We start from the raw sequence: 23,519 nt of genomic DNA on the forward strand, positions 1-23,519 counted from the left end.
CCAGATACTCAAATTTGTAAGTTATAGTGAAATATATTCCATATATGTGGTCACTGAATGTTCTTTAGGTCTCCCTCATTCTCTATTTTTTTTTCAATAAATCCTTTGTGACTGGCAATTGAAAATTGCATGAGAACTGGTAGACACCATTGAATAATTTTTAAAGTCAAGTTGCTTGAGAAAAAACAACAAAATTCCAAATAAGTAAGAAGAACAAAGCAACACACAAATGCAAGCATATAAAAGCTTCACCATGTTAGTGTGTGCTGTGCAAATTATTGGGTTTTTAATACCTGGGGAAAAGAGCACTGAGAAAGAATGGAAAAATGTGAAAAGCAAAAGTCCTCGCATCATTACACACTGCATGGTTATTAATAAGGATTTTTAACACCTAACCAAAAGCATTTTAGATCTGAACTCCTGTAAAAGTTGTCTTACTGGGAAGTGTTGTGATGGTTGAGGAGTCTTACAGATTATAAAATCTTCTTGAGGTAAACACAAGTGGTTGTCAAGGTCACAGTGCTGTGCTGCTTATTGTACTATACACAGAGTTGGAAGGGCTTTTTCAGGAGTCACACTAACTGGAAAACAGATCTCCTGGAAGTGTAATTCAGTGGTTCTCCTCCTGAAAATTTATATGTGGCTTTAAAGGTATAGCTAATACAGAAGGATAGAGAAACTTCTGCTTTGTACTTTGTTACATAAGGGGAAAACAGGAAATTTGCCTGTGTTGTCAATATAGTACTTGCTTGTAAAAGCAACTGATAGATTTGCAAAGAGAAGAGTGCTTTTTCTATCATTATCTTTATTATTATTCTGTCATTATAGAATAGTAATATCATATTCTATTATTTATTATTTTTATTGTCATTAACTTTATATTCCTGAAAGCTGGTCCTGAAGTAATTGTGTTAGCAGTAAAATACTCACTGTTTTCACACCTTAAATAACAGTGATAGTGATGTTATTTGAGGTGTGAAAATAGTATTTTTACTGCAACTGCTGTAAGACTCAGTATGACAAAAGCATTATAAATCTGTGCAAATTTGTTTAAAAGGGGTTTTCTGTCTTCATAGAAAAGCTGGCAGACCAAGTGATGCAAAATCCACAGGTCCTGGCAGCTCTTCAGGAACGTCTTGACAACACACCAGTTACTCCTTCCAGTTACATTGAAACGTAAGTAGTGGGCATGATAAAATACTGAAAGACTGAAGGCATAATAGAATATTGTTACTGTAATTAGGCTAGACAATCAGAATAAATGATTCACTAAGAAAAATGGGTTACTTAACCTGTGATTCATAGTGTCTTACTTCTGGAAGAAGAGTGATGTTTTACCTAATGCAAACTTGCAAACAAAATTTTGTCCCGTTCAATATTTACCATGGCTGTTTCTTGTTTTGGATAGAAATAACTCCCCTCGTTTGTTTCCTTCTGTGACCCTTAGTCCGACAGGGTATGTGCTACAGTGACTGATGATTTCTATGACATTGCTCTTCTGGATGTAATGGAAAGTTCAGTGCCTGTATATCCCTAGTTTGAAACTTAGTTTTATATTGACTGTAAAGTAGATTTAAATGCTGCCTTTAATAAATACTTACACTTTTATTTCTTGACTGAGAATCGCTGGTTTAGACCTCTTTTCAGAAAAAACCTAAGTTCTATAGTGAGATCTTTTTACATGACTATGTCTAAATGTTTAATAATTGAAAGTGTAGATGGGCAGTGTGTGCTTTATGAGTATGACCCATGAAACAAAGCTTTCTCCTGTAGAGTGCACAGTTCTTATTTTTCATAGATGGATCAACACAAATCTAGTCTCAAAGTTTAGGTGTAAACAAAGGTATTAATTTCAGATCTCTGAACTACACGGGGAGGGTAGTGGCCCCAGGGAATGGAACAGAAGATAACACCTTTGAGAACAACTTGGGTAGGAGAGGATTCTTTCAACTTTTTGAAATAGGTTTTGGAGAAACATGTATGTTTGACATAAGCCTTTTATTTTAAAATTGCATGTAGTTATAAGCAACCTAATTCTCGGTAATACGTGAAATAATGCTGAGCCAACTAGCTTTTAACCTTAAATAATTTTGATTTTTAGCTTTCCAAAAGCAGTGATAAGAAGAATTGATGCCTTGAAAAAGCTCCAGGTGAAATGTGCCCATATAGAAGCTAAATTCTATGAAGAAGTACATGACTTAGAGAGAAAATATGCAGCACTCTATCAACCTCTTTTTGATAAGGTAGGAAAATTATGTATATAATTCTTATTTGTTTGTTCCTGTCAGTTCTGGTTATGTATATATAATTTTACATCTTCAACTACATTTTTGGGTTTTTTTATCACAGAGAAGAGAGTTTATTAATGGGGAAGCTGAACCCACAGATGCAGAGGCAGAATGGCACAGTGAAAATGAGGATGAAGAAAAACTGGCTGTGAGTATAAGCTGGGTCATCTACTATGGGTATATCAGATTGTCAGAGTTAAATTCTTGTTCTTGCCATTGAAAGGAGTTTAGTGTCAGTGCTGTGTTCTTGTGATGAATGCACTGTTCTGGCCAGTGAAAGCTTCTACACCATTAGTTTAGCCTTTGTTCAAATTTGAGGAGCTGCTTTTGTTGGCACTGTTCGTAACCTGTTAACAGCACCTTCCTGCTAATGGGTTCCATTCCAGTGCTACATGAAACCCTAAGATAATACAGGACTGGTTGGTTCTCTGCCTGTCTCCATTATTTTGGGGGACAAAGTTAGCTTTCATTTTCATAAATACAGGTGGGACACTTGTCACACAGCCATAAAACAGAATCGAGCTAATAAAGTGTCTGCTTGTCTGGTGGATTCCTACTTGTCCATTGAGTAGGAGCTGTCTAGATTTAGGAGGCATTTTATAGTCTGTGGGCTGCCTGTTACTTTCCCAGCATCATTTCTAGAGATGTGTGCTCAGGCTTTGTCTCAGAAAAGCAGCCTACTTAGAAAACTTTGTTTGCCATTCTGTCAGGTTTTCTTTGCATTTTTTGCTTAGCCTGATTCCTTCTTGTTTTTTTTTTTTTCTCTGTTCAAAGTGAATTGTTCTTTGTTTTTACTGATCTCCTGAGATTGAGCATGACACTGAGTGCTCCATGTGCATGAGCAAAAAACATTCCTTAGGCTCTGTGTAAATACAGCTTTGACAGGCCATATTCCACACAATAAAATCAGAAACATGTCTAGATGGGAAATAAATTGCAGCTTCGTATTCTTGGCACGTCATAACCCAAGCAACTGCCAGAAACATCTTAAATATCTGCTGCTATCTGGTGGTGTAAAAGAAAAGGTGCAGCTTTCAGACTCAATTCCCAGGGTTGTTTAGGATTGAGAAATTACTTCCTCATTCTTCTTTTTTACATCAGTTATGTGGAAGGACATCCTGTTTCCCAAAATAGTAATAATTAGACACAGCATAATAATGAAAGATACCTGTAAAAAACAACTTTAGAAGTATTCTGCAAAATGGGCAAGCTAAAAAAGCATTTCAGAGAACAAAGTTAGATTTTAAATATTTAGATGGAATGCTGTAGGTGGCTTATGGAGCTACAGAAATTAGATTAATAGAAAAATAGATATGTATTTTTTATCTTTCTAGAAAGAAAGAAAGTGTTTTAATTATTTCTGTTGTTTCAAATCAGTGAAGCAGACACTTGGTCTATTTAGTGTTCATATAGAAGAATTTCAAATTAGTTGAAAGTAAGTCTGAATTGTGTATATGTTCAGTTGTGTCAATAAACCTTGTATCTCAACTTCATTTGCAGAGGAATAAAAAAGTAAATTTTAAATGTTCCTTAAACACAGCTTCAGAGATGGCAATTGTTTTGTACTTCTGTCTCTGCTTAAATTGTGACTTCTTAGTATATTTAATAATTTCTCAGCTGTTTCTGTATTTCTTTCCCAGGGAGAACTGAAAAATGCAGTGGTAATAGATGAAAAAGCAGAAGAGACAAATGTCAAAGGAATTCCAGACTTCTGGTTTACTATCTTTAGGAATGTAGATATGCTAAGTGAATTAGTACAAGTAAGTTTTTACTCTGAAATGAACAACTTCTGCTGTATCAAATGAATTGCTGCTTTTCCTGTTAATAGTCAGTCCTTGTGGAGTGTGAGTCAATCCTTTGGTGTAAGACACCAAATCTTTTGAGTCTTTGCAATCCCTGAAGATGCTTGAAATGATGGACAAGCATTTTTAGTTTAATCCATAAAGGATTATTGTTGCAAGGTTGTAAGAATACCTTGGATTGGTTGAATTTGTGTTAAATAGCTTAGGTAGTTATGCCTGCACTTGTATTAGTGGCTTTTAATAATGTTACAGAAGAGTTCCCTGGAGTGTGTCTGCCTCTGAATCTCACTGGTAATAAATCCCTTGAATGAAGTTACTGTGTCTTCAGTAATACATCCCAGCAGCTTTGTTTACTGAAGATCAGCCCTAAAATGATTGAGAATTTAGCACATAGAATTTGCAACTATGATTAAGAAATTTAGATCTAGACCTTTACTTTAGCTGAAATTGTTGAATTAGTTATAAGGTATGCTTCTTAATTAAGGAGTGACTGTTTTTCTAAGTATTGCCTGCTGAATTGAATTTTGCTTTTTTCTGCTTAGGAATATGATGAACCTATCTTGAAACATCTGCAGGATATTAAAGTTAAGTTTTCTGAACCAGGACAGCCTATGGTGAGTTTTCTCTGCTTGTTTCTCATGAAGATTGTATTAATGAAGTGAGCAGCATTCCAAAATACTCATTAGCTCTCTTTGGCTGTTGTTGTGTGTGGGGGAGGTTTCTTTCTAAGGTATTATTTTCATGCATTGCCTTTGAAAGATTTATCTCCAGATTTCCATACTTCTTGCTCTTTCATTCTTAGCCTGGACAGCTCTGACATTACTGTCGTTTCTAGATTAAAATTCTGGCTGAGATCTATCTAGTTTTTGCTTTCTTTTCTCTCTCAAATTCAAGTGTAGCTGCTCTTAGTAATAGAATTACATGCTGCTTTTGATTTGAAAATGAATTGTGGGAAAGATTCTGTGTATCAAATATTATTTCAAAAGCAATATGACTTGGTAATACTAATCAAAGACAATGATTATAGATAATATGCCTGTTGAAAAGAATAGAAAATATATTAGATAGTATTTTTAAAGTGTTCCTCATGAGTATTCTTTAAAGTATTACTTCATGCTTTTTTAATTTTGGAAATTTGTTCTGTTTAAGTTCAATGTACAGAAACAGATACTGTGTTTCTTGAAGTTGCTCTGCTGCTTATTCAGTTTATGCAGACTATACTTATTCCTTGAACTCCCTTTGAGGGGGAGGCAGGGAGAAGGATGGAATTTGAGCCTACACATACTTTCTTTAAATTTTGTCATTCTGGCTTTTTTCTTATATTTGGTATTTTTTGTTTTGCCTTATGGAGTGATGGTCTTCTGATAATGTCTGAAATAAATGCCATCATTGAAGATTCACATAAGAAAGACAGGAGGACTTTCTCAGAATAGCTTTTAATGGTTAATAGCAAGTCTGCCAGTACTGAAACACTCAGGCTGATAATTGGCAAGAAATTAGAATGGCAGAGAAAAACTGAGAATTAAGTTTCTAAAGATTGCAGGGCTTAGGGAGAGGATATGAGTTTTAGGAAGAAAATGAGTTGTCTAAGCACAAAATAAAGTATTCTAAGAAATTGCCTGTTGTGTCTTGAAGCATATCTATTCAGTGGCATTTGGATGAGATGGGAATAGGGTTGTTTTTTTTTTTTGCCCACATGATTTTTGTGTTCTCATTCAGCTTTGTTTTATAGTACCTTAAGCTGGAGAGCTCTTTACACACTGAATTTATCTTGTCTTGCACTGTTCGTAACCTTTTGACAGCATTTTTCTGCAAATAGGTTCCATTCCAGTGCTACATTAAATCCAGTAATGGAAGGCTGACAAACTCCATGTCCCTTCTGTATTTGGAAATAAAGGATGTGTTCCTAACTGCTTGAGTGAAACCTGTTCTGCAGCTGTGTGTGACTGTCTTCCAACAAAATCTGCAGTTCTTTGTTGAAAATTGGTGCAGCAGTGGTAGCCTTGTGCTGTATGAGCTTCACATAACCAATGTGTCATAGATACACTAATTCTGCTGGGGATTAGGTTTTGCTGCTCAAGAAATATATGATAATTAGGAATTTTCTGATTTACTGTTGACCCAAAACAATTAATTGTAGTTATGGCACTCCAAAAGTGGATTCACTTGACTGCAAATAAAGTGCTTCAAAGTCCTGTTTGTTATGGCTTGCACATAGAAACTTTCATCTGCATGAAGCATAAATGACTCCATTACTGTTTACTTTTTTTATAACCACATGGGTAAACTCATATGTATTTTATAATTATAATTTCTCTTTACATATTTATTAGGACATCAGGATCCTTAGCTAGCATATTGAGACCTGGATGATGTATCTAGGTATAACTTAAGTAGCTTAAAAAAAGGCAGTTTCTTTTTTTTTAACTTCATGAGCATATATTTGATTAAAAAACCCCAGGAATGTCCACATAAAGAGTATTGGAAAGGTTATTACAACACTTGAAATATTATGTGAAGCTTGGAGCTTCTTGTCTCCTAATTAGCAGGTATACAGTGAGATGCTGAACTGCAGTGTGTGCAGATATTTTTGTCTTGCTAGCCCTTGGGATCCTGCATGCTAAATAGTGCCACTGGTTGGTTATTTATAGCCCCAGTGATGGTTTATGGGATTATTTGGGTATGAGTGTTCGTCACTGGTAGTGGATCAGCTAAGTTTGTAACTCTTCCCCTGAGCATGTTTGCCAGAGGGAGATTAGCCTTAGCTGAAGGCAGCCTCCAAACCATGCAGCTGTCTCAAATTGCTTTAAAGGGAAGCAAAGCTGAAATAGCCACTGAAATCAGCACAGATAGCCCAGGGTACTGCTGGGTCCCTGTGGCTTCCTGTCCTTAATCAGGGAGCACAGGGGTTGGGGAGGCTGCTGTTGCCATTGGTCCCCATCACTCCTGGACCACTCTCTTAGCAGGCATGAGTCATGTGAGGAGATTCATGGGGTCTTAGAAAGATTAGGGGCCTTTGGGGGATGAGTGAGGGATAAATATCTGTGGTGAGCAGGCTGTTATTAAATATCTGTCCTGAGTTATTTATCTTGTCCACACATGAATGGCCTTGAGAAAAAGGATGGCGAGGCAGACTTGGTGGTAACAGGAAGTTTTCTGGCCTGAGTCTGAAGAATGCCTGGGGAAGTATATGCAGGGCCAGTCTTTTAGCAGTTATGTAATCTGTTTTGTATGCAGATTAGGGCTAATTCGTAATGCATATTACTGGGAGAGTAAATCAGATATTTAACTGTTACACATGCTGTGGCTGGGCACTGGTGTTGGAAGCTTTGGCTTTCAGGCCTTCTGTTGTGCTGAACTGACCTGCAGACTTTTCCCCCCTTCAAGTCACTAAATCAATACTGCCAAAAAACTTTATTCTTTAGTGCTCTCCCTTTCCAAGACCGCTTGAGTTTTAGTGTACTTTGAAATGTTCATAGTTGATCCTGAGTGCAAAGTGAGCATTGTGCAGGGAGTTTAGAAACCTTTACTGAAAACTGATGCATCATGGATGCTGTGGTTTTCTGTAACTGGAGCTTTTTGTTCTCCATGTAAGAAACTGAATCTTTGCAAATAATTTCTGAGTACCAGAAACATCTGCTTCAGGCTGTAAGTTGTTGAGGCATGTTGGTTGTAGGACTCAGTTTATGAAATCAGTGTTCCTTTGCAGGATTTTCTATTATCAAATGGATAAAAACCCCTCTGGTTCCAGGGGGACTGTGCTATTTAAATAGACTTTTGCAATCTAAATTGTGCTTTAACTGGAAATAAAGTCTGATTCACTCTCTTAAGATCATGATCAGACTTGGGGGAGCAATAGAACCACATGGTGTTGTTACAATGCTAAAATTACTTCATAATAACAACTTCATCCCAAGTGCAAGGATGATGAGAGGCTTCCATAGGAAATGAAATCAAGACTTTTCTGAAAATACCTCTAAGCTTGCTTTCAAGACAGCAATTCTATATGTGAAGGTGAATGAAATCTACTAATTACCTGTTTTTAATTTGAATATATGCCAAGGTTGTTGCAGCTTCTTGCACATTTGAAATTCATTGACATTCATAATTTCCTGCTTCTGCTGTAGTTTCAAATATGTTTGCCATCAGTTTTTTTTCCGTGTTTTCAGAGTTTGATTAATGATAATTATGCTGATGAACTATTTAATAGATGAAAGTTAGTAGTAACATAAAATTTCTTCCAGTCTTTCTCATTAGAGTTCCACTTTGGGCCCAATGACTACTTTTCTAATTCAGTCCTGACAAAAACATACAAGATGAAGTCGGAGCCAGACAAGACAGATCCCTTTTCATTTGAAGGACCTGAAATAGTTGATTGTGACGGGTAAGGAAAACTGAAATTCAAAAAAGCTTCTATAGTACAAATGTATAATTTTTTTTTGCTTATTGTGATAATGATTAGTAAAGATAAAATGATTACTGACTTCAAAACTGGGAACATTTGTAGGTATGATGATGATGATGTTAGTCTCAGCATGCAGAAGTAATAGATGCATAGATGGAGATATATTGTAACATTGTGTACATTTTAAACTGAACACTGTTCAAATTTAATAATTCTCTAAGGTAACAAACCTTTTATTTCCAGATAACTGGGTAAATTATTTTTAGTTCTTACCTCTCACAGACTACCCCCATCCTCAGTCTGATGAGTAGCCTTGGACTCTCTTGGATTCTTGTCGTATCCTCAGCAATTTTTATTCCAGCACTAATTGGTTTATTATTATCAGGCAGGAATAGGTCATATTTATCATGTGTTCTTTCAGCCTGCTTTGAGGCTGGAACATAATGGTTATGCAGTTTGATCCTGACAGCTGTGGCTAGTGCAGCAATTTTTTTAAATTTTATTTTTATTGTGTTTGCAACACACACTCAGAAAACAGCTGTGGATGGTGAATTCTCATGTCTGTTCTGGAAGCCTATTGAGTTGAACACCACATTATAGTTTCTCGGAGGTAAAAGAATTGTTCCATCTAAGCAAACCCTTTCTATTCCTATCCAGGATTACTGCTCTGTAACCAAATTCCAGTGCCAGGGCAGAGCTGACACAAATGAAAAATGGCTTTTGTACCCTGTTGTTCTTAGCATCTAAGTATTCTTTTCTCTTGCTGATTATTTGGGTTGTTTTGGTATTTTTGGTGGTTATTTTAGGTTTTTTCTGCCCCTTCAAGGATGTGTTTTGGTGGTTTGGTTTTTGGGGTTTTTTAACTCACATTTAAGGTGTGCCACGTACTTGGTTTTGTGAATGCGTGCTGACAACCTCAAAACCTCTTGACTTCTAGTTCTAGATGTTGTTGAATCCAGCATTCACCTGCAGTGAGGCAAATGTTCTTCTTGAAGTTTAGTTAAAGTTGTGCCTAAGTAACAGACCACTCCTTTTTGAAGAAAACTTTAGTTCATTACAGCAAAATATTTTCTGTTTAAGTATTATAAAGGAATGCTTTCCTGGATTGCTGATTTGTCAGAACTTTGATTTTAGTTGATGTTTCCTGAGGGAGGTGTTAAATAAGGTACAAGTAGAGCAGGAAAACATGTCTGTGCCTTGTTATACAGGTTAAGTATAAAACTGCTGACTTTGGCCATCTGTCTATAGGACAAGGTATTTTGGAGGCATTTCAGGGTTACTGTGACACCATTATTTCCATTGTAGGAGTATTAGCTGTGTTTGCCCCTCACTATGTGCCATGTACAGCTTTGGGTAAAACTTGTTTGAATGGAAAGAGACTTTTCATTGAGTGTCAGTTTGTTCAGCAGCAGAATGGAACTGAAAATTAGTCTCTGTTCAGCTTGCTGTGCTTGGCTGCCTGGTCAGTCTGAGCACTGCTCTTTGGACAGCTCAAACATCCCTCTCCCTGGCCACTCTTTGGACATGCATTTTTAGGGTAAATGGACACTGCCTTGACCTGTAGTTAAAGGATATCATGTATTGTTTTCTAACAGTCTGACTGGTGAGATTTTCTCTGGAATAGCTTTTAATCCTGGCCTTGGTTACAGAAGTCCAGTTGTTGGGCCAGAGGAATTGAATTACAGGTGGAGTGAGGGTAGTGATTAATCTGCCAAGACAAACTTGCACAGCATTTTCATTTAGGAAAATATTTGACCTGTCCAACATACACATAATCTCTAGAACTATGATCCACTTCATAACTGGTCAAGCAGCTTTATCTAGACAGTAATAAGCCATCTTGGCCTTGGTGTTGCTGCTCTGCTGCTCAGTCCCTTCTTTTCCCTGGTGCCTTGTGTTAAAATGCTGTTTGTCCCCTGCTGTCTCTAGGTGCACCATTGACTGGAAGAAAGGCAAAAATGTTACAGTTAAAACAATCAAGAAGAAACAGAAACACAAGGGCCGAGGCACAGTTCGAACCATTACTAAACAAGTACCTAATGATTCATTTTTTAACTTCTTCAGCCCAATAAAGGGTAAGTGTGGAAATGTAAGCATTTAGGATCCTTAAAATATGTTGTTATATATTTGTATTTATGTGACTTAAACTTTCAAACTGTTTATGCTGCTGCATTGTAAAGTGCTTACTAGAGGAAGATTGCAAACTCTTGCCCATCCAAACAGATGATTTTGTTCTGTTATGCTGTAGAATTTGACCAATAGGTTTGCAGTGTAAACAGGAATCATAGTAGGGAGAGTCTCCTAGACTCTCTTAAAGAAGTTGACGTGTTTTACCACAGGATGGCTCCATGCATCAATTTGTTTCTAACATGCAAAAGAGCTGTGTTCCATTGTTGGTCAAGTTACAGCACAGCAGTTTCATTGAAACCTCTGTGTCAAGAGACAGAACTTTCTGTCCTTTCTTCTGGGAGTAAATAGTGATCCTTGATACTCCATAAATAATTTTCCTATTTTCCTAGATCAATGTTAGATGTGTACTCACATTTTAGACAATTCAGATGGATTCCAGCACCAATTTTTTTTTCTTGGTCCATCTTTCATTGTCCTCTTCTGCAAGCATAGATGAGGGAAGTAGTTTATTTTGTGAACAAAAGGGGTCCTACAGGAAAGATGGTGAGGGACTTTTTGGAAGGGCATGTAGTGACAGGACACATGGAATGGCTTTAGACCAAAAGAGGGCAGGTTTAGGTTGGATATTAGGAAGAAATTCTTAACTGTGAAAGTGGTGAGACACTGGAACAGTTTGGAGCATCCATAACTTCTCTGGGCATTCATGGAAATGTTCAAAGCCAGACTGGATGGGGTTTTCAGCAGCCTGGTCTTGTGAAAGGTGTCCCTGCCCAGGGTGGAGGGGTTGAAACTTAGTGATCTTCAAGGTCCCTTCCATCCCACACTCTTCTGTGATTCCAGAGGTGCACTGAACAGAATGGTTCTTGGTTCTGGTGTGGGCTATTATGAACTACCTGTCCCTCCTAATTACTACTGCAAATGCCCATGTATGTGGGTTAAAAAACATGGGATATGTATTTCTAAATTTGGGGTTGGTACACAAATGTCCTTTAATGTTTGTTGCTGCTTTGAAGAAAGCATGGAGATTTGTCTTCTGTTGGTGTTATGTTGTTCTTTTAAATACTCAGAGGATACATTTTGGAATTAGCAGTATAAGACAAGACACTGACATCTGCTGGCAGTGGATAGTTACATTTTCAACTTGAGAACTGAGCCAAATTATCACTTTCACAGTAGATCACATGGTAATGTAGGGAAGGGAAGAAGGGAAGTACGTTTTGATTTGTGTTGGGGTTTTTTGCTTTTTTTTTTTTTTTTTTTTTTTTTGGTCATTGGTTAGTTGGTTGTTTTTTTCTTTAAACAAACAAAGCACCCACCCTGTTCTTTGCTGGTTACAACACTGGGCCTCTTCTCAACAGTGCTTTACAGATTCATGTCAAAATGTTCACCTATTTAGTTCCAGTTGTTTTGGGGAAGAGGAAGTGATTTGTAGTGCTCCAGCCAAATGAAGTTACTGTAATTACAGCATATATAGAGGAACCAAGTATGTTGATCTGCGTGTCCTCTGAACCCATCCTTGTAGAAAGAGTATTTCCTTTGCAAAAATCTCTGACATCCAAATGGCAGCACTGATGCTTTAGCTACAACATGTGAAATTCTTACAATTTCTGTAGGTTTAACTTAATACTAATCTGAATTGTCATAGTTTTAATAGCTACCTTGTGAAGCCTTTATAACCTCAGTGTTTTCAGGTATGAGAAGGTCTCTATACTGTGTTTTGTCATCTTGAACATTGAGGTAGGTGAGAGTATACAGGCATTTCTTAAATTTGTTGTCTTTTCTTTTTGCAGTATCTGGTGATGGAGAGTCACTGGTAAGTTTTTGAAACAGCACAATTGCTCTTTGCCAAGTCACTGTATAGTGACTACAGGCTTCTTTTATTAAGTACTGTGTATTTTTTTTTGTTATTTTTGCCTTTGACAAAGCTGGGCTTCACCTTGATAAAGTGAAAGATACTGTCAACTTCTCCAAGTAATCCATTGACAGTTCACTGTTCCACAATTTGCTGATCCAAGACCTTTCCGGTGTCACTGTTGGGAAGGTCATTGTTTTCCCTGCCCACTCAGCAGTACTGTGTGGCTGGTACCTGACTTGAAAAATCAGTCTGGAGCATTCTGAGCAGTTCTGCAGCATCAGATGCCAGAGCCAGCCAAGTCTGAGCTTTTTAATAAAAGGTGTCTTGGCAGGACACTAACAACCTGTGTGTGTAAAGTAGGAAGCTTGTACAGAAAATCTCAATTCTGCAAATCTAGATTTAGCTATTATTAGCTGTTATTACAAAATGTAGTGAAAGTACCTATGACCTGAAGGTTGGTGATGACAGTGTGGTGTTTTCCCAAAGATGGTACTTTGAAATATTTTCATCTGCTTCTGTGTGTCACATCACATTTGCAGTAGAAAACTCAAGCTGATTTGTCTTACAGGATGAAGACTCAGAATTCACTTTAGCAGCAGATTTTGAAATTGGACATTTCTTCCGTGAAAGGATAGTCCCTCGTGCTGTGCTGTACTTCACTGGGGAAGCTATAGAGGATGATGATAATGTATGTATGCAATTAGCAGTTTGTTTATTAGTCAGCACATAGAAACATGCTGCTCCTTTTCTGATTAGACTAGGGTGAAGTATTAATTACACGAGAATAACAAAAAAAACCCCTGAAGAGATCCTGCTACTTGGGGATAGGAAAGGGTCATTCAGCTTGCTATAAGTTGTTATTCTGCTTCTGGAAGGAGCTTAGCTGCATTTACAGTGTTTGAATATGTTACACCTATTACTGCAGAAGTTTTTATGCAAATACTTGCAGAGCTAATTAAACCTTGGGTTTGTTTTTCAGTTTGAAGAAGATGAAGAAGGTGAAGAGGAGGTAAGATGCACACTATTTTTTATAGATTACTGACTACCCTTTCCATTCCAGTGCCAGGAATAATTCTATATGGAGCAGAAAACAGTTGTTCATAAATGCTCTTGTTCATGGTACTTCTTTCCAAAAGAGTTCAGCATTCATGACTTGAAAAACTGTGCCTGGTTTTCCCTTTTCATAGTAGTACTTCCTGCAAGAGCATATATCCATTTTTTTATCCACTACTTTGAAAACTGTTTTCTGACATGAGTCAAAAATTAAAGACAAGCTTTTTTTTTTCTAGAGTGCTGCATGGTAAATATTTGTTCCTTAGGTGGTAGTGGAATTTCAGCTGTCAGCTTTTAGCTGTCATAAGCTTGAAGAGTGGGTTTTACCAAATGCAAAGTGAAAAAGGGGAAGTGTGCAACTGCTCAGCATAAACAATTTAGGCTGGCTCTGGTCTGTTTGCAGTAATGTTGTATGAACACAAACACACTATGAAAGGCTTTGCACAAAGTCACTAAATGTTACCACACTTAAATGAACTAACATCCTTTACATTTTTTTGCTTTTACTGCTATTACTGTGCTGTCTTGCTGATTTGTCAAAGGTACATCCCTGATTGTTGTCAGTTTCAGCATAGCAGAGTACATCAGGGGTTATCAAGCTGATGTGATATGAGCTGGCAGCCTTCAGCATGCAGTCTCTTTTTTTCTCTGTGCTTAGGCTGTGACTAAACATTTTCATATTTTTTTTTTAAGCTGGATATTGATAGAAGTGTGTATATGTATTTTTAATTGGTTTTCAGTGCCAGATGTTATCACTATGTAGTTGTGTGTAAAACTGAGTGCAAAAATCCTGCACAGGAAATGCATAGCCTGTCTAGAGTAATCTAAATAAAGTGGGTCTTTGGAGGGAGACTGAACTAAAGAACTAATTCAGGCATGTATGCCTATTACCAGAACTAAAATTCCAAATAATTTGTTAGGTAGAAGTTTAAAAATTGCTGTGGGACTGCATTAGCAGTGGGCATAGGAAGGTTGCCTTAAGCCATACTGAGACCTTTATACCATGTTTTAAAGATTTTGTATTTAAAACTTGTAAGATGCTGAATTCTTTTAAATCCGCCCAGTGCTGACATCTGAAACATTCTGGAATACAGTGATAATTTAATTTGCTAGTTTGCTTTTTGTCCATTACAAAAAGTTGCACTTTTAACCTATTTTAATTTCTGTTAGTTTATCTCTATTTTGTCATAGGAGTTGGAGGGGGAAGAGGAGGGAGAAGAGGACGAAGATGCAGAGACTGATCCTAAGGTAAGGACTTCTGTGTGCTTAGTGATAACACAGGCTATAATCATGAGCAGTGTAGTTAAGGGTATGACAGTTTGTGAAAAGATCAATCAAAAAAACACCCTAGCTTCTGACTGCAATGTTTTTATTATCTCCAGCACTCAAATTGCTCTTCAAAGAGAAGTTAATGTTTCCATCAGTTGAGAAAATGCAAGTTTTTGCTTCCAACATGCACCAAGATAATTTTCAATCTGTGTGCCTCTGCTCCTTAATGGCATCTCTGTGTAATGCTGTTACAGTTTTCCTTCAGAAAGGTCATATTTAGATGTTCTTTGGCTGGACTTCAAGCTAGAATTAGTCTGACAAATCTCAACTAGCTTGTTTGTTTATGTTATTTTCCTTAGAATTGTTCTTTATCGTTGTCCTGATGGCTGCAGGTTAGACTCTACATGTCTGTACTTGGTTAGAAATCAAAAAAAAGTCAGTCTTCAACTTTGAATTTTAAACTTTATGATACCTGGCTTAAAATTCAGCCTTGAGGGTTAGTGTTCCTTCTGATAGGTTTTTTTCAGGTCTTCAGTCATGGTAAATGCTTATATTTAGTGAAGCTGGGACAGTGATGACAGACTTGTGTTCATGTAGTTCTTAAAACATCATAAAAGTTTTCAATTTTTTATAAAAACAGGTGAAAAAGTGAAAGGCATGCAAAACTGCTTGATCTTTGGATAAAAGTCTTAACAGCAGCTTGACATGTCACTCTTCTGGTACAGTTTTATACATCATCCTATCATTAGTAAATGGTTTTTGTCACTATCAAGAGTCAAGTTTGTTTTTCTTAAGGAGAAATACTGTATACTAAAGAAAGTCTGTCTTGTACAAAGATCAATCAAACAGGGTTAGATTGGCAAAAATCAGTATTCTGACTGCTCTGTAGGATTCAGATGCAGTGGTGTACCTATAAAGGGTAAAAGTTGGGCAGCTGAGAAACAATGTTAGTTCTACATCAACATATGTTTGTGTGAAGTATCCTTCTAGAGGATTTGGTATTCTGTAGGGAAAAAAATCTGAAGTTATCTTGGAAGGTTATGGTTGTTGCCTCCTGTATTATTTTGTACATTTCACTTTTCATCCATGCTGACAGTTCCTTTCAATTTTTTCCCATTTAGGTGTAATATAAGTCTGTTATTCATTCATACATTTCTAGGTAAGGTGGAATTCCATTCATACCTAACTTCCAAGAGTCCCATTTGTAGTCATGCAATGTGGTTTGTTTTCTAGGGTTTTCTGTTTTGTTTTTGGTTTTGGTTTTTTTTTTCTTGTATGGGGAAAAGAAATGGGAGAATGGTGACTTCAGAGTTTAAGTTTTATGAGTAAACAATAGAAAGAAATGGGTAGGGATGAGTGCCTTTAAATCATATAATTAAAGTAGATTTTTCAGTATGACTCTGCCTTCCTGGCACACTTCCTGCTCTGCCTTCGTAGCAATCAAACTGTATTTCATATACACATGGTAAAAGATACTGAGACTGGTCAGAGTATTTTTCCTTGTTTCTGGTTTGATGGTGCATCTCTTTACTGTTTCTAATGCACTTGCAAATTATTTCTTAAATATCTTCTCTGCTCTTTCTAAACTCTTCTAAGTCATCAGCTTACTTAGTATGCCTTTTCTAGCATCTTATTTATGCTGCCTGACAAAGGCAAGCAGTGACTCTTAGAAGCCTTTTCTTGATCTCTCATGATTCTGAACAGGTATTATTCTTCTGTTCATCTGTCTCTTTATTTAAAAGAAGAAAGAAAAATTTCCTTCTGTTGTATACTGTCATCTTTCACCTTTCATCCCATTCCTCCCAGAGAACAATGCCTGCAACAGCCTCCATACTTCTTCCCCCTCTGTATTTTAGGCTTGTGTCTTTTTTAATTATTTAGAAGAAGGTATAATCCTTCCAGCTCACTCCCTCTGCATAGATAATGCCCTTCCTTGCCTTTGTTAAACTCAGAATGGAGCTGTGCTTCTGAATTGGTTTTTAGTGCACTGGTGGTTCACCTGCAGCAGTAGAACATCTGTTTGTCACAGTGGCTGCAGTTTGTTACACAGCTGTGTTCCCTTCCTACAGTTAAAATTGTTAGCCACTGGCTCCAGGTTTTCAAGTCAACTTGGAATTATTTTATTTCATTTTTTGACACTGATACCCCAGTTCTGTCCTGTTTTCCATTCTTTTTCCTGCTTGTATCATTTTCTGATCCTTTTGTACCCTGTTCCTTGCCTTTCTTTGCCTGCCAGTTCCCACTCCCTTCTTTTCTTTTCTAGAGTAGTTTTCTTTTCCATGTACACAAAAATAATTGGTCTGTTTTCCTTTCAAATCCAGTTTCTCCTTCTCAGTCATTTCCCTATTACCTTCTCCTTTATTGTTGTAGTGTATTTGTTGTATTGTTGTAGTACATTTGCTTCATGTCAACACTTTCTGTTTTGTTAACTTTTCCTCCTTCCTTCCTGTGAGTTTTTTAAGTACATTGGAGTTGTTCAGATAGAACCAGTTCATTATCATCTCTTACACAAAGCACTTGTGCCATGTGTAAGTTGTGACTTTGGAAGACTGGGCAGTCAGATGATTGAAAGTAGCTTCAGAAGATGCTACAGAACTGGATAATGTAGCTGGTTTTGTCTAGTGCATTTTCTATGTGCTTGCATGTCCCATTCCTTTAGCTGCCTTTATTTCACCTTGCTGAGGCTGTGCTGGAATTGAGAAGTAGCTGGCAGGGTAATGCAGAGTGCTGGTTTGAATCATGAGCAGAAGAGCTGCTCTGTGTGTGAGACACTGCTTGGGCTTCAAGATCTGTTGTCTCCTGGGTTACAGTGGCAGGACCTGGCAGCAGCAAATTCATTTCCAGACCCTGATGTGGAGGCAGGCAGTTTGGGTTAGGGTTGCCCACTTAACTCCAGCTAGCTCTGGGTTTGCATTCTGATATCCTTGCTTTTTCTCCTTGAGTAACAGAGAACAGGAAATAAAGATAAGATTCAGTTTTAGGTCCCATAATTGGACTTTAACATTGAAGATGTTTCAGAAAGGCTTTCTACCTTCTCCACTGGAAAGGACATCAGATTTAGTGCCTGGTGCCTGCCTTGATACTGCTGTTGGCAGCAGAGTTCATAGGGAGAGTCAGATGAGATCCTGTTCATCTGCCTGTTCCTGCATGGCCACCTTAGCAGATGGGAAGCTTTCCAAAAAGTGAATTGCAAAAGTAAGGAGATAAAGACTTCATTGCTCTTTGAATCACCTAGGAATGTATCTTGCCTAGTGTGTTTAAATACTGAAGACTAACAGAAATTCAGTGTTTCCTTTACAATGTCTTTTGAAAAAACAAAACTGCTAAAATAAAAGGCATGGAAATTTTGGGCTTATGTCCCCAGCCTCTAGGGCACCAGTTTACCTGGATGGGCAGACACAGTGGGGTTTGTGTAGGAAAGAAAGCAGTAGTAACTCAGACCTGCTTTCTTCTGTGTGTTAGCTCTATGTTCCTGTGAATTTTAGGTGCAATTTTTAATTGTGAGAAAGTGATGCAGTAAGTGAGTGGCAGTAACAACAAGCTATATATTGATCTTTGTTAGCAAAAAAGAAAAAATAGGTGGGAGTCTCAGCTTGTTCATATCCATTGGAATGGTATCTCAGACTGAAATTCAAGGCCCAGAGCAGTTTAAACTCCTTGCACAGAATAAGTGAATATGAAATGAAATACTTTAAAGATACAAAAAAATTTTAAATCCTACCTATTTTAAGATGAATTAAAGTCTGCTTATGGTTACTGTAAAGAATCTGTTTACAACCAGAAGAATTCTTGTCTCTGTAGCCCTGGTTGTGATCTTGAATATGTGTGTTCACTGCTAAATTTATTTTTAAATAAGATGCAATTCCTCCTTATCTTTGCCAGTTCAAGTCTCTCTGGTCTGGCCAATGCACTTCACTATCTTTCTGAGATATCATGGGAAGTTAATTTAGGGAAATAGAGCATGGAAAGCTTGCCAGGATGGGGTGATAAACAGCACAGGGACTAAGGCAGATCAGTGTAGTGGTTGGCTGACCCAGTGTCACCACGTCTGGGCTCTGCAGGAGGAGCAGGCTCAGGCTTTAAAGGGGAGTGTGGATGTCAGCTCTGCGTCCCACTCACAGCTTGGGGTCTGGGCCCTGATTTTACAGGAGCCAGCAAAGGCCAGAGATGAGCTTCAGTGTGCCTGTGCCTGCTGGAGCAGCTGTAACTGGAAGGGAATTGTGCTCTCTTTGTGCTGATGTGCTCTGGGATTAGGCTGTGAGATGCTCTGCATGAGGCTCAGGGTAGGTGAAGGCAGCGTGGGGCTCACATGCAGGCTTCCTCAGCAAAGGCAGTGCTGTGTGTTAAAGTGGTGGGAGAACATGGATTATGTTGGAGTCTGGATCTGAAATACTGCCTTCATACTTAGGGCCTGCTTAAACATTCTGTGTATAGGGCCAACAGAGATACATCCTCAAGTGTAACCTAAAAATAGCAGTATTTGTCTCAAAATCCTCCAACAACTGCCTCAGATCCAGGAACCCCTCAAACTGTATTTATTTCTTTTTGTCTGAGAGCAGTAATCAACACTGAAAGGTTCTTAAAAAAGAACTTTGTGATATCTGTGACTCAGTTTTTACAGGATAAACACTTATATGCAGTAAATATGATTTAAGTGTTTACAGAAATAAGGAAAGGATAATGGAGTTTATTAGAAAATACAACAAGTGTTTTGTTTGATCATTAAAATTTGGCGGAAATGGTTGCGGTGGTCAGCCTAGGTGTGTCTTGATCTAAATATAGCAGGTGACTAGGAAGGAAGGAGGGAGATGGAAAGATTTTTTAAAGTACATTTTAAATAGTAGATTTCTTGTTTTATCATGGCTCTTAGCCAGAAGGCAAAGAGGAGAGGAAGTGATTTTGCCTGCACACTCTTCCGGCCATGTTCAAATACCAAGCAGTTTAAAGGAGAATACAAACCTTTAGAAAACTTTAGATAAAAATGCTGCTGTGTTTTGCTTGCCCCTCAATAAAAAGGAATGGCATGCAATGAACTACCAGTGGCAGTTAAATTTTCATTTAAGAGCAAGAATGCTGATTTTGTTTTGTGTAAACATACCCCTTTTCCTATATTTAGTCCCCAGTCAGTGCAATGTAATTCACATTGGTGTTACTTGGAACTTCAGGCAGATGAGAGAGAACAAAGTTAAGGTTAGCCAGATGTGCTGAGTGAGGAATACCACAAGGAAGAAGTCTGAAAGGTTTCTGACACATCTGTGCCTTTGGCTCTAATGCTGAATTGCAGTGGGAGTGATAGTGACCACTGTGACCGTAAAGCAGTTTTGGTGAGGAACAGAGAAACAGCCTGGATTTGGTGCAGGTTATTGGGGCAAAACTTCATGATAAGGAAGTTTAAATTAGTGCATCTGTTCTTCCTTTCTAGAGGCAAAATGCTTTAGTTGCCTTAGCTCTTGGTTACTTGATGTATACTGAGTTTAGCATGGGTACATATTTTATAGCCCATAAACCTCTTCTTTAGGATAGTAACTAAGAAATATTTTACTTTGCATCAGTGAGGTTCAAGGTGTTGTGTTTTATGCCTGTATTTTTCTTTATTAGACTGCAGCAGGTTTCTGTGACTGCTGTTTGTGTATAATAAACTATATTAAGAGTGGTAAGGGGAGAAGCAAAGTGGAAAATCACTGAATAAATTCTCCTGCTTTCTAAGAATGCTGTTTTACAATGGAAAAAAAACAAGAACTGCAGTGTAAACGTGAAGTTCTTAGCTGTTTGAGTACTTGTTCTCATTCCCAAATACGCTTCCTTTTGCTAAGAGGGAAGTTGTTTAACTACCTAATGAAGGTGTTTCTACTTTTACATATTCAGATTAACATACGGACTTCTTGCCCAGTGTTAAATTGTTGAATAGTTACCTGCTGGTGATGCAGAACCTAGAAGAAATCAACACATTAATTACATTTTTATCACCTTAGCAGAAAGGGAAAGGCTCCTAAGGAAAAACTCAGACGTGCTGCAGAATAAGCAGCCTGCCTTCCTCCCTCCTCAGAGCTGTAGGAGGTGGCAGTTTATTGTTAAAATTGTTCAGTAGGGCTGGAAGTCAAATAGAGCCTGTGGTTGAGGGGAGTAGGTGGTGGTTTGATTTCTTGTTTGTGTGAACCTTGGCCTACAGGATACAGTGTTAACAGCACGAAAATAGATAAATTATGGGGCACCAAGCAGCTGGGGGCAAGGGAAAACCCAGTAAATGTGGTGACTCTGTTGGACCTTTATGATGTAGCTTGAGTTTTCATGTAGCATTCCTGTACATGCTAGTGTTACCTAGTTAATTCAGAACTGCATAGCAAGTTTCTCTGTATTTGTTGAAGTGTTTTCTTTCATGCCAATTTGATTTTTAACTGTTTATTTTCTCTTTTTCCCTTTATGCAGAAAGAGTCCAGCCAACCTGCTGAATGCAAACAACAGTAATAAGGAAATACCACTTGGAAGTGATATTTGAACAACTTGTAACAAATAGTTGGATACCTGGCCTGCAGTTCAGGATATTCTATCGCTGCAGCACAATCTTATTAACAATGCTTAAAATTAATTTGTTTTAAAATGCATGATTTTCACTAACTTTATTGCTTAACATGTACAGTGGCAACTTCAATGCATTTGGGAAATATGAGGTTTAAATAAAGCACACTCTACAGCCGTTGGTACACTGTAGCTAAGTATGTCAATAGGCCTTTAGAGCCTTTTGCCCTATGCATAGGGGAATAGTCCAGACTACCATGTGAGGATTATCCACTTTCTTGCTCGACATTGAAAATCGTGGAATAGCAATGTGCTGAGAAGCTAAAGTAAATGGATGACATGTATGGTAGCTGAAACAGATAGAGCAATATGACTTTTTTGCTAGTTCCCTCCCCCATTTTTTAATGTTTCTTGCAACCTACAGATTGAACTAGTGCTTGAGCAGCTTTAAATGTCATATTTATTATCTCAGTACAACCAGTTGAGTTGAAGTAATTTTACTTCATTGAAGAGGGTGTCATATTTGAGACTTAGTTGTTCATCTTACTATTTATTTATTCATGTTTGTAAGTACTTTGACAGAATTAGTGCTTTTTAATAGTTTTTAATAGTTTTTAATATACTTGAAAAATTTTCTTCCTCTTTTGCATACAATATGGGTACTTGTAAAACAGGTAATTCAAAGTGGTCTCAATGTAGTAGTCTAGACAGAAGAAACAAACTCGCATCAAAATGACAACTCTTCTGGATGAAGATCAAAATGTAAAGGCCAAACTTGCTGTTGGTGGAAGTGGGTTGCAGCCAAAGAACCAGACAATTTCCAGTAGTGTTATCGCTTAGTGTCCAGCATGAAAGGACCTTTCACTATGAACACGGAATCTATCAAAGTGAGTCAGTTTAATAAATCTGAAGTTTGGGTGTCTTACTTGCAACACTGAAATTATTCCATTCCACATTTTGTTTTATTTCAAGTTCTGAAGTCTGCAAAACTATGTTTTGTTGTTGTGTGGCACTTAAAGTACACATTTCTAGTTTCAGCATCCATTACCAACCTCTGGCAGCAGTTGAATAGCAGCTGTATCAACACTGTGACCAGGCATGTAGAGTGCTCCAGCCTTACCTTACACATTTGTAACTTAATACAGTGTTTTCAATTTGTACAGAATAGATAGAATATTCTATTAAAGTTGTGAAACATGATTGGTGGTGCCTGTCTGGTCCCTAATGTTTCCTAGGAGAAATGAGCATCCTGTTGTGAATGGTGGAGTGTTAAACACAGCACCTTTCCAGCTGTTTGCCCATGCAGCTCCTGGCTCAACATCTGTCTTTGCCAAAAGCCAAAACAGGAGCCCTTGTAAATATAACTTGCTGGCAGTTCTTTGATGTAAATCAGAACAAACTTGCTCAATTTGCAAGCAAACAGTCTGGAATCTTTTGTAAGAGTTGGGCTTTTAGGGAGGCAGCATCATTACAAGATTCCACATGATCCATGCACTTAGGTCACGGACTGAATGAGGTGCTGGGGGCCAAACTGGTTTATGAATGTTAAGGTACTCCCACAGCTGACCTCCCAGTCAGAAAATGTAACACTACTACTCAGGTGCCACAGTATTAAGGCAGGAATGAGGAAAGAAGGCAGGAACAGGGATAGGTTCTGGCCTGTATTTTTAAAAATTAGATTTTTGTAGCCTAGTCTGACTGCAGTGCACTCGGGCAGGCATGGAGAGCAGTGTGAAGGTGGTTCTGACAAGGACAGGAATAATGGAGCTTGCCTGTGTGCAGACTGGCTCAGCACAGTGCAAGGTACTCAAGTAGAGAGATTTGACCTGGTTTGTTACTGTTTCCTCCAATATAAAGAGAAATATCTCCCCGTCCTCAAGCACTACTACTTTCCACTACATGGTTAAACGGGAGTGCTGCTACCTGGAGATAAACATCTGCAAATTAGCACACCAAAGTAATTTATGTGCATGAATCCTGAAAGGCTGACTTTAATTTCGAGAAAACGGGAAATTCCAGAACATGTGGAGCAAATGTGCCAGCATCTAGGGAGCCAAATGAGATGGGTGGGTAATGAAGCTGCCTAGCAAGATGTTCATCCTAGAGAGAATGATGGGAAAGCTGACCTGGGCTTCATTCAAATGGAGTTAATGCTGGTTGACACAGCCTAATAGAAAACAGATCTTGTCAAAACCCAGCTG

General features: G+C 37.9%; 1 protein-coding gene and 2 non-coding genes across 6 annotated transcripts in view; all 3 read left to right on the plus strand.

Moving 5' to 3' along the window:
- The window catches only part of NAP1L4 (nucleosome assembly protein 1 like 4), a 28,080-nt gene extending 5,562 nt beyond the window's left edge, over window positions 1-22,518 (plus strand). The window contains exons 4-16 of one of the 4 annotated variants that reach the window (XR_009418583.1): window positions 1,077-1,176; window positions 2,102-2,243; window positions 2,350-2,436; window positions 3,929-4,048; window positions 4,633-4,704; window positions 8,335-8,474; window positions 10,425-10,570; window positions 12,416-12,438; window positions 13,049-13,168; window positions 13,460-13,489; window positions 14,704-14,781; window positions 15,924-15,961; window positions 21,229-22,518. Coding sequence is in view for 2 of the 4 variants with exons in the window: in XM_059473620.1 (XP_059329603.1) it covers window positions 1,077-1,176; window positions 2,102-2,243; window positions 2,350-2,436; window positions 3,929-4,048; window positions 4,633-4,704; window positions 8,335-8,474; window positions 10,425-10,570; window positions 12,416-12,438; window positions 13,049-13,168; window positions 13,460-13,489; window positions 14,725-14,781; window positions 21,229-21,267 (1,076 nt within the window). In the remaining 2 variants the exon portion in view is untranslated. The remainder of the gene's footprint in view (window positions 1-1,076; window positions 1,177-2,101; window positions 2,244-2,349; window positions 2,437-3,928; window positions 4,049-4,632; window positions 4,705-8,334; window positions 8,475-10,424; window positions 10,571-12,415; window positions 12,439-13,048; window positions 13,169-13,459; window positions 13,490-14,703; window positions 14,782-15,923; window positions 15,962-21,228) is intronic. The other 3 variants (XM_059473621.1, XR_009418584.1, XM_059473620.1) reach the window with 3 other exon arrangements.
- On the plus strand, window positions 2,620-2,747 carry LOC132075230 (small nucleolar RNA SNORA54). The gene has a single exon (XR_009418743.1). It is a non-coding gene; the product is annotated as a small nucleolar RNA SNORA54 (small nucleolar RNA).
- On the plus strand, window positions 5,867-5,987 carry LOC132075229 (small nucleolar RNA SNORA54). The gene has a single exon (XR_009418742.1). It is a non-coding gene; the product is annotated as a small nucleolar RNA SNORA54 (small nucleolar RNA).
- Window positions 22,519-23,519: the final 1,001 nt, after the last annotated feature.

This window comes from Ammospiza nelsoni, chromosome 6, assembly GCF_027579445.1.
Source record: "Ammospiza nelsoni isolate bAmmNel1 chromosome 6, bAmmNel1.pri, whole genome shotgun sequence".
NCBI classification, from domain to species: Eukaryota; Metazoa; Chordata; class Aves; order Passeriformes; family Passerellidae; genus Ammospiza; species Ammospiza nelsoni.